Source organism: Vigna radiata, chromosome 5 (genome assembly GCF_000741045.1).
Source record: "Vigna radiata var. radiata cultivar VC1973A chromosome 5, Vradiata_ver6, whole genome shotgun sequence".
Lineage (NCBI taxonomy): Eukaryota > Viridiplantae > Streptophyta > Magnoliopsida > Fabales > Fabaceae > Vigna > Vigna radiata.
Window position 1 is genome coordinate 25,591,929 of NC_028355.1, and position 12,485 is coordinate 25,604,413.

The window sequence follows — 12,485 nt, forward strand, 5'->3', positions numbered from 1 at the left end:
AAATAAGGAGAATAATGCATTAGTTTGTGTGATTATTTGATAACAATGTAAATTAACTTTTGTTAATAAATTATCTAAAAATTAATAAATATATTTTTGTAATTAAATATTCAAATATTAATTATAAATTATTGTTTCTAAAATATAAAAATTAATTAATTACGTTATTTTTATTTATCTGTAAGATATAAAAATTTTATATCTTAATTAATCTTTATTTTAAATAAAAATAATTACATTTCTATTTTTATCCTTTAAATAACTATTGATCTAAACTTAGATGTGTTATAAATTAAAACAAATATTTTATTATTTTATCTTTTTAATGATTATTTTTTTAACTCAAATAATTATTTATAATAAAGAATATTTTATAATAAAAATGTATATAAATTATTTATTTTTACAATTATTTTTAATAAAAATTATTTATAAAATAAAAAAATTTAACACATGTGTTTTCACTTGTTTGAATAATATTATTTCAATTCATGTAAGAATTATATTTAAAAATTTAATTTTGAGAACTCCTAAAATTATTTTAATTTAAGTGTGATAAGAATTTNTATGTACATTGTGAATTAAATAAATTTAATTATTGATTAAAAGTATAACAATATTTATCAAGTTCCAAATTATTGTTCAGCAATATTTTTAAGATTTCTAAAATAAAAATTTTAAAAAAAAATAAAGTATAAACTTTTCCCAATATAATGTGTCAAACTTACTTAGTAATTGTGCACCATTAATGGCAAATACGACTTGGAAGGGTTTAATTTTGATGAGATATTTAGCTAAACAAAATATAATAATAGAAAACATGTAATTGCATATGTTTTTTCTTAAAAAGCTAAATAGATCTCTCTCTCTCTCTCTCTCTCTATATATATATATATATCAAATTAAACAAATTTGATCTCTCACTTTTTCTTTTTTAAAAGGTTTAATTTGTCATTTTTCTATTGAAAATATTTAATTATATAAATTGACATGCATTAACCAAATCATCAAATTTCATCTAAAATATAGAAGAATATAGGAATTCATATATTGAAAACATCAAATAAATAAATAATNTAAATTGACATGCATTAACCAAATCATCAAATTTCATCTAAAATATAGAAGAATATAGGAATTCATATATTGAAAACATCAAATAAATAAATAATACATGAGAGAAAAAGATGGTGCACAAAATAAATATTAAGTTTAAAGTCAATGAAAGTTGTACATGTGTGAAATGATAAACATGTCTCTCACCTTCCATACACATATATCAATAAGTTATAGTAGACATTTCAACTCTCCTTATACTACGTTTTCTAAAATTAGTTGGAAGCTAGTTGAAAATTGAAAAGGTATTTGAGAGTTAAAAAGCTAATTCGTAATTAAAAAACTTATCAATAAAATTATCATAAAGCTGCAAAATGGTAATCAAAGATACAAATAATTATTGAGTAAAAACTGTCTTGTAAGTATTCGAGTCAACTAATCCCTTCAAAATTTCTTCTCCTGTTACTTGCCTTCATGTCAACTTCGGTCCTTTTTCTTTTTCTGGTTGTCTACTCTGTCTACTCTGGTCTGAGTTCGTCCGGAAGAATACCTATCAAAAGTCCTCTGATGATAAAGTCAATGAAATTTCCGATCGGTAATCAAAGAACGGTATTAAATGTGCAATTAATGAATCTGTCTATCTCTTATCTTTTGACCTGTATTTATAGCGCTGGTCATGGACCTTGGATTAAAGAAACCTTAATCAGGATCCAATCACAGTCAATAACTTTTTAATCTCTTTTTACCTTAATTACCTTCGGTATCCTACCTGGCATGACCGCATCGTCTACTGTGGCCGGTCCTTTTGATGCACTGAAGGTGTATACGGACGGGGTATTCCAAATACAATACCAATTGTTAATTTAAAAGGCTTAAGGCCAAGGAGGAGGGAGTGAGGGTATTGAATTGAACTTAAAAAAAACCTGTTATTTGTTGAAAACTTTCAAAAACTTTCATTAAATCTAATTAACCAATGGAATTTCAGAACCTTTGTTATAAGATATTAATATTTTAACCGATTACAATAAACTACAGTTCCAAAAAAAAGCTGATTTTTTGTAATTCAAATTACCGACACTCAAAGTAGTATTATACAATGTAAATCAAATTGAAACATTAACACTAAACTGATTATTTGATTTGTGTTTAAACAATTGTGTTAATCATATGTTTGAATGTGGTAAAAGAAAGATCTTGATTTAAACCAAGTGAAAAACAAGAATTTAAACAATTAACCAAAAAATAGACACGTAAATTGTTATACTAGTTCACTATTGTGAACAAGAATATTAATCTTACAATTACACAAAATCTTATAATATAGAAGGCACTTCTTTAAACCTATAAGAAGCAACCTATCCCTGCAACATCCTATTGCAACTTGGAAACAAAACTCAATACAAAAGTAAGAAAAGAAAAAAATCAATCCTAAAAAGCTACCCCTAGCATTACAAGCAAAATGTTATTTACATATGAATTATTATATACAAATTCTGATTAGTAGATAAGAATTCCATTATATACAAATTTTATATACGAATTAGTTACATATAGATTTTTCTGTATATAATAAGAAAATAATTATATATAAATTTTCCGTATATAAAATCTGTATGTAACAGTGACGTCTTGTGTCGGAAGCTTTAACAAGATACATTATCTTGTCCAAAGAAACAAGGTGTGAAAGCAATCATGGTTTCACACAAACATAAACACCTCCAGATCAGAGAACAAAAATTTCTCACATAAAGTACTTTTCAGAAGTGCTAAAAAATGTTTTTCAAAATTTGTAGTTTTGATTAAACCAAAGTCCTCATTTAAGGATATGATGATTGTCATATTTAATTGATTTATTTTAACTATCAATAGATTGATTTCACTTAACTAAAAAAAATTGATTGATCATCAGTTAATTCAACCGATTAAAATATTTATCACATATCATGTTTTGAAGAAACAATTAAACTACTAAACCCCGTTTTAACATAACAGATATGAATATAATTACAATTAATGCATCATCAAGTCTTCTCTCATTGATTTTCACGTGTTTATCATGATTCATCAAATAATTTCTTCATATATTCTTCATAATAACAGTCTGTTACTTCCTCGCATGCCTCTGCATAAGAGTATAGCTTTCTGAATCAAAATGTGAAATGCATTTGTAAAACTTGAAAGAAGCGAACAAAAATCTACCGACCCCATAAGAGTATAGTTTTCTCTGATTTAAATATGACATTAGAAGGGTTTGCAGTGGTTTATTTAACGTTAACTTTGCGTATGGGAGTTATTATGAGATAGTAATATTAAAGTACTGCAGTGAGTCACACTTAAAATCTGTCAGAATTAAGTACCTGGAGTTCATGTGAACTCAAAATGAAAAAAAAATAAATTAATGAGTAATGAACTGTATCATATAAGGAGAGACTATAAGAACATGGTATCATCTTGTTAATTTTGAAATGAGTAGACTTTACAAATAAACAATACTATATCTTGAGAAGAGAGAAGTATTGTGCCTATTCAAGAGGAATTTGAATGCAGTGATGCTTCATGCTTCTACTGTGCCTCTCTCTCTCTGGTTAGATGGTAGCAAATCATTCTTCCACATTCCACATTCAATAAAGCCTTCAATTCTTCACTGTAGCTAACCGTTTTCCTCAATTACGGAAATCTTCCGCTTCCGAGCTGTCAAATTTGCACAATGCGTCATTTTGAGGTTAATTAGGTCTTGTTCATTTACCCAGCGATACTGAATTTTCTTCACATCCGCCGTAACAAAATCCCCGTAACCCAACAATGTGATGATAGTCGACTTGCAACTGAAAAGAAAAGGATGAATACCACGTTCGTCCATAGAAACCTTTTTATAATGTAACCACATGTGATCTCTTCTAAAATCCATTGGAATTTGTTCATTGTATAGACGAAATATTACGCAACACAAAACACCAATCAAATTATTGTCATGCGGAATGGGAGGTGGATCAACGGTTAGGTATTCTTTGTCCAGGTATTCTTGGTCCACGTTCACAAACTCATTTTTGAACAAGCTCGGTATTTGACTTCCTGGCATAATACTTTCAGGGAATCGCCATTGGTAGGTTGCCTTGTACCAGCAGAGTTATTCGTTAGTAGTTGTTCTCCTAAATAAAATAAAAAATAAAATGCAAGAGGAAGGAAAGAGCATCCACACCTCAAGAATATGAATTGCCCATGAAAAACTCTTTGTAATGCACTGTTCAACTAATTCTGGGCAGCCAAAAATGATTAATCCTGCACGTTCAAAACCTGTAAGATGAGAATCTGAGGGGAAGACAGTTCGTGAAGGGAGATCAGGCAAGTATTTCAATCGCTTGCAATCCTGTAAGTTTAAATAATACAGTCTCAAAAGGTCCTTCAGGTTAGGCAATGAAACAAAATTGTTTCCCTTTAAATTTAGGCTCTCTAAGCAACGTAACTTTCCAATGTAATCAGGAATTTGAACTAAGTTACAGAAGCTTAGATCCAGTTCACACAAACAAGAAAGAGGAGAGGAGGGCGACAAACAGCTGATCAAGTGCTCTGTGTTCCTTGTTTCATCTAGTAAGCAATTTGTATCTATTATTGAACAACCTCTAACATACAGATACTTAAGAGAATTCAAGCCCAATATAGTATTGGATAAGATTACTAGTTTTTTGCAGTCTCTCACATTCAAAACAACAAGCTTTCTCACATTCCTAATCGACGGATTCAGTTTTTGAAGATGTACGCATCCTTCAAGAATTATCCATTCAAGATTTACGTCCTCTGCTACATCTGGCATCTCAACTAAACTTTTGCAAAAGAGAGATCCAAACGCTTCAAATTAGGTAACAGCTACATAGATGGGCAGAAAAAACAAAAGAAAACAGAATTAATAATGACACTTGGGTTTTCCTTAATATATTTTCTCCATAAATTAATCAAAGAATAAAGGAATTAAGAATAAAAATTTTGTCATATATTTTTTCTATTTTTAAAAGAAGTACAAATAAAAAATTAATTTACACTACCTTTGTGCCTTCCCACAGTCGTTGAATACTGTCCCCACCCAGAATTAACTCAACTAGTTTGTGTGGTTGAAAACTGAGGCAAACACTCAAACGGATATTTGTATCAAATAAGATATCCTAGTTCATTCGAAAGATGACTCAGACTTCCCGAAAAGTTCACGTACCCAACTTCAAACAATTTCAAGTGTTTAATTGCATATGTTTTTTATTATAAAGCTAAACAGATCTCTCTCTCATTAAACAAATTTGATCTCTCATTTTTTCTTTTTATGTTCAAAAGGTTTAATTTGTCATTTTTCTATTGAAAATATTTAATTACATAAATTGACATGCATTAACCAAATCATCAAATTTCATCTAAAATATAGAAGAATATAGGAATTCATATATTGAAAACATCAAATAAATAAATAATGAATGAGAGAGAAAGATGGTGCACAAAATAAAGATTAATTTAAAGTCAATGAAAGTTGTACATGTGTGAAATGATAAACAAAAATAATATATATTGCTTATATCATTCATTTCTCATAAAAGTAGTCCAACTATTAATCATGTATAACTTATATCATTGAACATTGAAGATTTTATTAAATGGATTTAATTAAAATATTAATTATATTTGTTTATTGAAAAACATTGTAGTTACTCTTGAAGTTGCGTATTGTGTGAGGGGTGCAAGGGTTTATGTGTTTTGACATTTTCTAATGAGAAAAATAATGTTGGTTTATATTAAAAATATTAATTATATTTGTTTATCCATGAATGTATGAGTTAAAGATGATTAATAAGAAGGAAACATAATATTAAAATAAAAATTTATATATTTTTAATTAAATGTTTATCAAGTTTTGTGTTTGTTTTTATATTTTTGTAGTTAGAGATTTTTATAAATATTATTTTTTGGATGATTCTAGCTAGGAGATAGACCTAATAGTATTATTGGAGGAATAAATATTTTTAGATTGATTTTAATAAAGTTGAAAACTTATTTTATAAATTGAAACTCATTGATGGGAAATAAATTATCTACTTGAATAAAACGTTGTATACTTATATTTGAATTAATGTTAATTTAAAGTGATAAAAAAAATTTCAACTTATGAATAATTTATTATTGTGTCGTTTTTTTTTATGACATTCATTGTTTTATGTTTAGTATAGATGATATACATATTTATAAGAAAATAACATTTTATAAAGGCTATTGGTTTAAAATTAGTGAAATTCGACTATTTTAATATTAAAACATTTTAGTTTTGTTATGAATGAGTTTTATTATTTTAAAATACATTATCATTTTAGAAACTACTTTTTTAGAGTGATTTAATTTCTCTTTAAGGGTTTGCTTTCTCTGCTCGTCGATTTGAAGATCAAACCACTTGAGTAATTTTTAAGGTGAGATTTTCAAATTTATCCAATTAGTTTTTATGTGCATGTAAGCGGTTCTTGCTTACATATAGACTTGAGTCTTCTATAAGACTTTATGTTGATAAGTGGTTCTAAAGATGTATCAATAATCATGTTTCTATTATTTGTAACAATATATAAAGTTTCTTATGCTTGAAGAACTGTTTTAGGACCATCAGAGTTGTTTGGTCATCTGTCAAGTAAACGAATAGTTACCATATTTTTAAATTTTATATGGTTGAAGACTATGAAATTGCCTCTTTGGTTTGTTTGATATTGATAAAATTGTTGGTTAAATTGCTAGTAATACATATTTTCTTTGAGTTATTTGTGCTTTCTGATATCTCTTTTAGTAGTTGTATATTATTAAAATAGAATGTTACAGATAATTTAAAAAAAATTATGTTTATTATATATAAATTAGAATTTTAATTAATTAGTAATTGTTTTACTAATTTTACCGTTTCTCTAAATTCTTTGATCCCACAATTCTATTAATCTGAAAGAATCTCTCATTATTTCTCCAAAAGCTTCTGTGGAAGGCAACAAAGTTTATGACAAACGAAGTCAATGAAATTTTCCACTAAAATAAATTTTATTTTCCCTCGTATATCCAGTTGTCTATTTTTTATGTGTTTTAACGTGTGAGTAGTAGGCTTGTCCGTGGATGTAAGAAAATAATACCAATATCTTCTGTTTTAAGTTAGGTGTTAAAGCAATCATGACTTCACACAAAACACAAACACCTCTCAAACTGTAGTTTTGATGGAATCAAAGTCCTTATCTAAGGATATAATGATGATCATATTTAATTGATTGATTTTAACTATCAATCTATTGATTTCACTTAACTAATAAAATTGATTGATCGTCAATTAATTCAACCGATTAAAATATTTATCACATATCCTGTTTGGAAGAAACAACTAATATACTAAACCCCGTTTTAACATATGGGATATGAATATAATTACAATTAATGCATCATCAAGTCTTCTCTCATTGATCTTCACGTGTTTATCATGATTCATCAAATCAATTCTTCATATATATTCTTCATAATAACAGTCACACTTAAAATCTATCAGAATCAAGTACCCGAAGTTCATGTGAATTCAAAATGAAAAAAAAATTAATGAGTAATGAACTGTATAGAGACTATAAGAAGATGGTATCAGCTTGTTAATTTTGAAATGAGTAGATTTTACAATAAACAAAACTAGATGTTGAGAAGAGAGAAGTATTGTGGCCATTCAAGGGGAATTCAAATGCAGTGCTGCGTTCTTGCTTCTACTGTGCCTCTCTCTGCTTAGATGGTAGAAAATCATACTTCCACATTCCACATTCCACATTCAATAAAGTCTTCAATTGTTCACTGTGATGGGGTTGCAGCTTAAATACGGTAGCTAACCGTTTTCCTCAATTACGGAAATCTTGCGCTTCCCAGCTGTCAAATTTGCACCATGCATCATTTTGAGATTAATTAGGTCTTGTTCATTTACCCAGCGATACTGAAATTTCTTCACATATACAGTAACAAAATCCTTGTAATCCAACAATCTGATAATCCGCGTCAAACTGAAACGCCAAGCACGTTCGCCCATATAAAGGTCTTTATAATGTAACCAAATGTGATCTCTTCCAAAATCCAGTGGATGTTGTTCATTGTATAGACAAAATATTACGCAACACAAAACACCAATGAAATTATTGTCATGCGGAACGGGAGGTCGATCAATGGTTAGGTTTTCTAAGTCCATGTATTGTATGTCCACGTTCACAAACTCATTGTTGAACAAATTCGGTATTTGACTTCCAGGCATAATACTTTCAGGCATGTAAATTTCACGGAAAAACAATTGGTAGGTCGCCTTGTACCAGCAGAGTTATTGGTTAGTAGTTGTTCTCCTACACAAAAGAATAATTAAAAAGCAAAAAGAAGAAGGAAAGAGCATCCACACCTCAATAATTTGAATTGTCCATGAAAAACTCTTTCTAATGCACTCTTCAATCTCAACTAATTCTGGACAGCCGAAAATGATTAATCCTGTACGTTGAATTGGTGGAAGATTGGTATTAAGTATTGCAGATAGGAATCTAAGCGTGAAAGGTTCTGAGGGCAAGACAGTTCGTGAAGGGAGATCAGGCAAGTATTTCAATCGCTTGCAATCCTGTAAGTTTAAAAAATACAGTCTCAAAAGGTCTTTGAGGTTAGGCAATCTAACAAAATTGTTTCCCTCTAAATTTAGCTTCTCTAAGCAACGTAACTTTCCAATGTAATCAGGAATTTGAACTAAGTTACAAAAGCTTAGATCGAGTTCAAACAAACAAGCGAGAGAAAAGGAGGGCGACAAACGACTGATCAAGTGCTCTGTGTTCCTTGTTTCATCTAGTAACCAATTACTGCCTATTATTGAACAACCACTGACATCCAGATATTGAAGAGATTTCAGGCCCACTATAGTACTTGATAAGATTACTAGTTTTTTACAGTCTCTCAAATTCAAACCAACAAGCTTTTTCAGACTCCCAATGCATGGATTGAGTTTTTGGAGCTGTACGCATTTTACAAGAATTATCCATTCAAGATTTAGGGCCTCTGCTACATCTGGCATCTCAACTAAACTTTCGCAAAAGGAGAGATCCAAACGCTTCAAATTGGGTAAAGGCTACATAAATGGGCAAAAAAAAAAAGAAAACAAAATTAATAATGACACTTGGGTTTTCTTTAATTTCTTTTCTTCGTAAATTTATCAAAGAATAAAGGAATTAAAAATAAAAAATTTGTCATTTATTTTGTTTATTTTTAAAAGAAGTACAAATAAAAAATTAATTTACACTACCTTTGTGCCTTCCCACAGTCGTTGAATACTGCTCCAACGCAAGTCTAACTGAACTAGTTTGTGTGGCTGAAAACTTTGAGGCAAACACTCAAACGGATATCTGTACCAAATAAGATATCCTAGTTCATTCGAAAGATGACTCAGACTTCCCGAAAACTCCACGTTCACGTCCCCAACATCAAGCAATTTCAGGTGTTTAATTTTTGATAGACCATCCGCCTTTATTGTTTTATCTATAAATCAGTTGCATGATTGCGTAAATTTAGAAGCAATTTTGTAATTGTTGAATGCTCTATGATAATATTAGGAAGTAGCAGGTTACATATGTACGTGGACAGTTTTTTTTTTCTCAGTTTCTTCAATCTTAGGTGAGGAAGTTTCTCATTCAATAAAATAGAGGAATTTCTTCTTTCACAATACAACCTTTACATACCTAGGATTCCAACATCATTGCCCCGTTTAAGAACTATTGCCTCAAGGTTTCGAGTTGCCTATAACATGACACATTGTTAGATGTTTGTTTTGAAGTATTTACAAATTCTAAAATAAATGCAATCTAAAATTTATAATCAAACACGTAAATTTTACCTCGTTCTCTGACATAGCATCATGGAGATCTTTGCGCGTCCACAACCTACTCCACTTTATAGGTTCTTTAGGTGATACTTCCCGAACAATACACCTCCCCAAATCCACTAGCAAGCTATGCATATGTATGAAACAACCGAAACTCCTGGTAATGAGTGATTTATCAATGAGAACTTGTATGCTATCTTCAGGATGAAATCCACGAAAATTTAGAATTTCCTTCAGATGTTCTTCCTCATAAGAATTGAAGAAGCAAGCAATATCCAAAAATGTTTGTTTATATTTTTCTTCCAGTTGAATATAACTTATGCGCAAAATATCCATAATATTTTTACTTTTATTTTCTTTTAGCCCTTCCAGTACACTTTCCCATTGTGACAAACTTCGGCCAAACAAAGATGACCCAATTGTTTCAATTGCCAAGGGATGCCCTTCAACATGTGATGGTATCTCATCTGCCAACTTTTCATAATCGCTCAAAATGTAATTAACTTTGAAAGCATTTCTACAAAATAGTTGGATAGCATCTTCCCTGTTCAACGGTTGAACTTGATAAATATCATCAACTCCATGTATCTTCAATATTTGTTCATCTCTAGAAACTATGATGATTCTGCTCCCTCCACCTAAGCATTCTCGCAACAAATTGTCTCTATTTCCGCTAAATATCCTCAGTTGTTGAACTTCATCAACGTTGTCAAAAACTATAAGTGCCTTAGCATTGTTCAGTTTGGACTGCACCAAACATGTTCCCTCGATAACATTGCAAATCTCTACATTTTTCTCATTTAGAGTCTGAGAAATTAATTGCTTTTGTAAGCCCAACAAATGGGAATCTAGAAATATTTTGCTTACATCATCAATAAAACAACGATAATTATATTGATGACAAATTCTTTCATATAAAGCCCGAACAAGAGTTGTCTTTCCTATGCCACCCATCCCACTTATTCCCACAACTCGAACATCATTACGGAGGTCGAAACGCAATATATTTCCTAAGTCTTGAACTCGAGTCTCTATCCCAACTAGTTCATCTCTTGGAAGATTTAAAATTTTTGGTCTCAAATTATTTGTTATCTCTTGAACAATTTTTTCAATCTTTTCATTTTGTGGCCTGAAAATTTAAATGAAATGAAGGCAAAACATCATGACAAGAGTATATACATTTTTAGGATAAAATAATAACGTAAAACATTTTAACTGCGAAACTATTATTTTCATTAAATTAGTATATATTAGGACTCAATTACCTCTGTTTTTAGATAATGACAACACAAATCATAATTAGCATAAAGAAAGTCTTAGAAAAAGCTATAAGATATTGTGATTAGTCTATAGGCAAAAATAGCTAAAAAGATGCAGAATACAGTATATATAGGTCACCTAAGTTTAATTTTTGTGAAGCACTTCCAAATATCAATAAAGCTAGATTTGTCATTAAATGAATTGAGGTTACTAATTATTGAATTGAGAGAGAAGAGTGCTCACTTATTTCCGATTTCCGAACCAGAGATATCGGCCACTTTTCTGAGAGCTTCTTTCCATCTTTGAACTTCCTCCATCTCCACCTTACCTTCTCTGGATCTTTTTTCGTGTTCTGCAAATGCTTTCTCATAACATCCTTTCTGATTGCGCACCGTCGTAGGCTCAACATCATAAAATATAGGTATAAGAGGTCTTGCTGAAGTTTGACAGCAATTAAGTATCTCTACCAGTTCACGCAAGCACCAAGTGGAGGAAGCATAGTTCTTTGATAAGACAACAACGAAAACTTGAGAACCCTGAATGGCTTGTAGAAGCTCGGGTGCTATGAAATCACCTTTTTTGATACATTGGTCATCTTTGAAAGCAAGAATGCCTTGTCGACGGAGAGCTCCAAAGAGAAAACTAGTGAAGTTGTTGCGCGTGTCTTCACCACGGAAGCTCACAAATACATCGTATGCATTATTAGATGAAGAAGGGTTGTGATGGATGATGGCGTCGGACGCGATTGAAGGTCCGATAGGGGCTGTTGGGTGAGACATGGTCATACCCTCGGACATGCCGGACGTGATACGGTCCGGTTCTTCGACACACCGGAAGATACGCCGGAGAATGTTGAAGACACACGAATACATTTATTAAGGAAATCAGAAACTCAATTCCTGGAACTCTTTTTCTTGAATTAGAGATTTGAGTGGGAAAGTGAGAGAAAGTTGTTATTAGGGCAAGAAAGGGAGTGACCTGACTTTATGGAAAAAGGAAAATAATAAAAATTAAAATTGAAAAGGTGTATTTGATTAATGTCAGTAATTTAGATTAAGTTATTGACGTTGTTTTGATCTCTAAAATATGTCAAGTTATATTGAAATGTTATTATGATGTTAATATATTAAGTGTTTTAATCCAACTAAAATAAGTATGATCATAAAAAATATATTTTAGTTGATTAATTTAAGTTGTTAGCTGCTGTCAATAAGAAGACATTTAGGGTTGTTGAGTAATGAAATGATGTATTGGCATAGCAATATGTCAACTATAGTTATATAGGACAATTTAGGGTTGC

The 12,485-nt window shown here is 30.3% G+C and overlaps 2 protein-coding genes across 2 annotated transcripts; both read right to left on the bottom strand.

Moving 5' to 3' along the window:
* Positions 1-3,706: 3,706 nt before the first annotated feature.
* On the bottom strand, positions 3,707-8,110 carry LOC111241588. Its single transcript, XM_022780250.1, has 4 exons — positions 7,918-8,110; positions 4,754-4,902; positions 4,256-4,423; positions 3,707-4,168 (listed from the first exon to the last, which is right to left on the bottom strand). The coding sequence occupies exons 1-4, from the start codon at positions 8,108-8,110 to the stop codon at positions 3,707-3,709; spliced, it is 972 nt and encodes a 323-aa protein (XP_022635971.1).
* Positions 7,758-12,120, bottom strand: LOC106760529 (TMV resistance protein N-like). The gene is made up of 5 exons (XM_022781190.1): positions 11,429-12,120; positions 9,938-11,054; positions 9,783-9,840; positions 9,350-9,582; positions 7,758-8,677 (listed from the first exon to the last, which is right to left on the bottom strand). Exons 1-5 carry the CDS (start codon positions 12,055-12,057, stop codon positions 8,393-8,395), a joined length of 2,322 nt encoding a protein of 773 aa, XP_022636911.1. The 5' UTR covers positions 12,058-12,120; the 3' UTR covers positions 7,758-8,392.
* Positions 12,121-12,485: the final 365 nt, after the last annotated feature.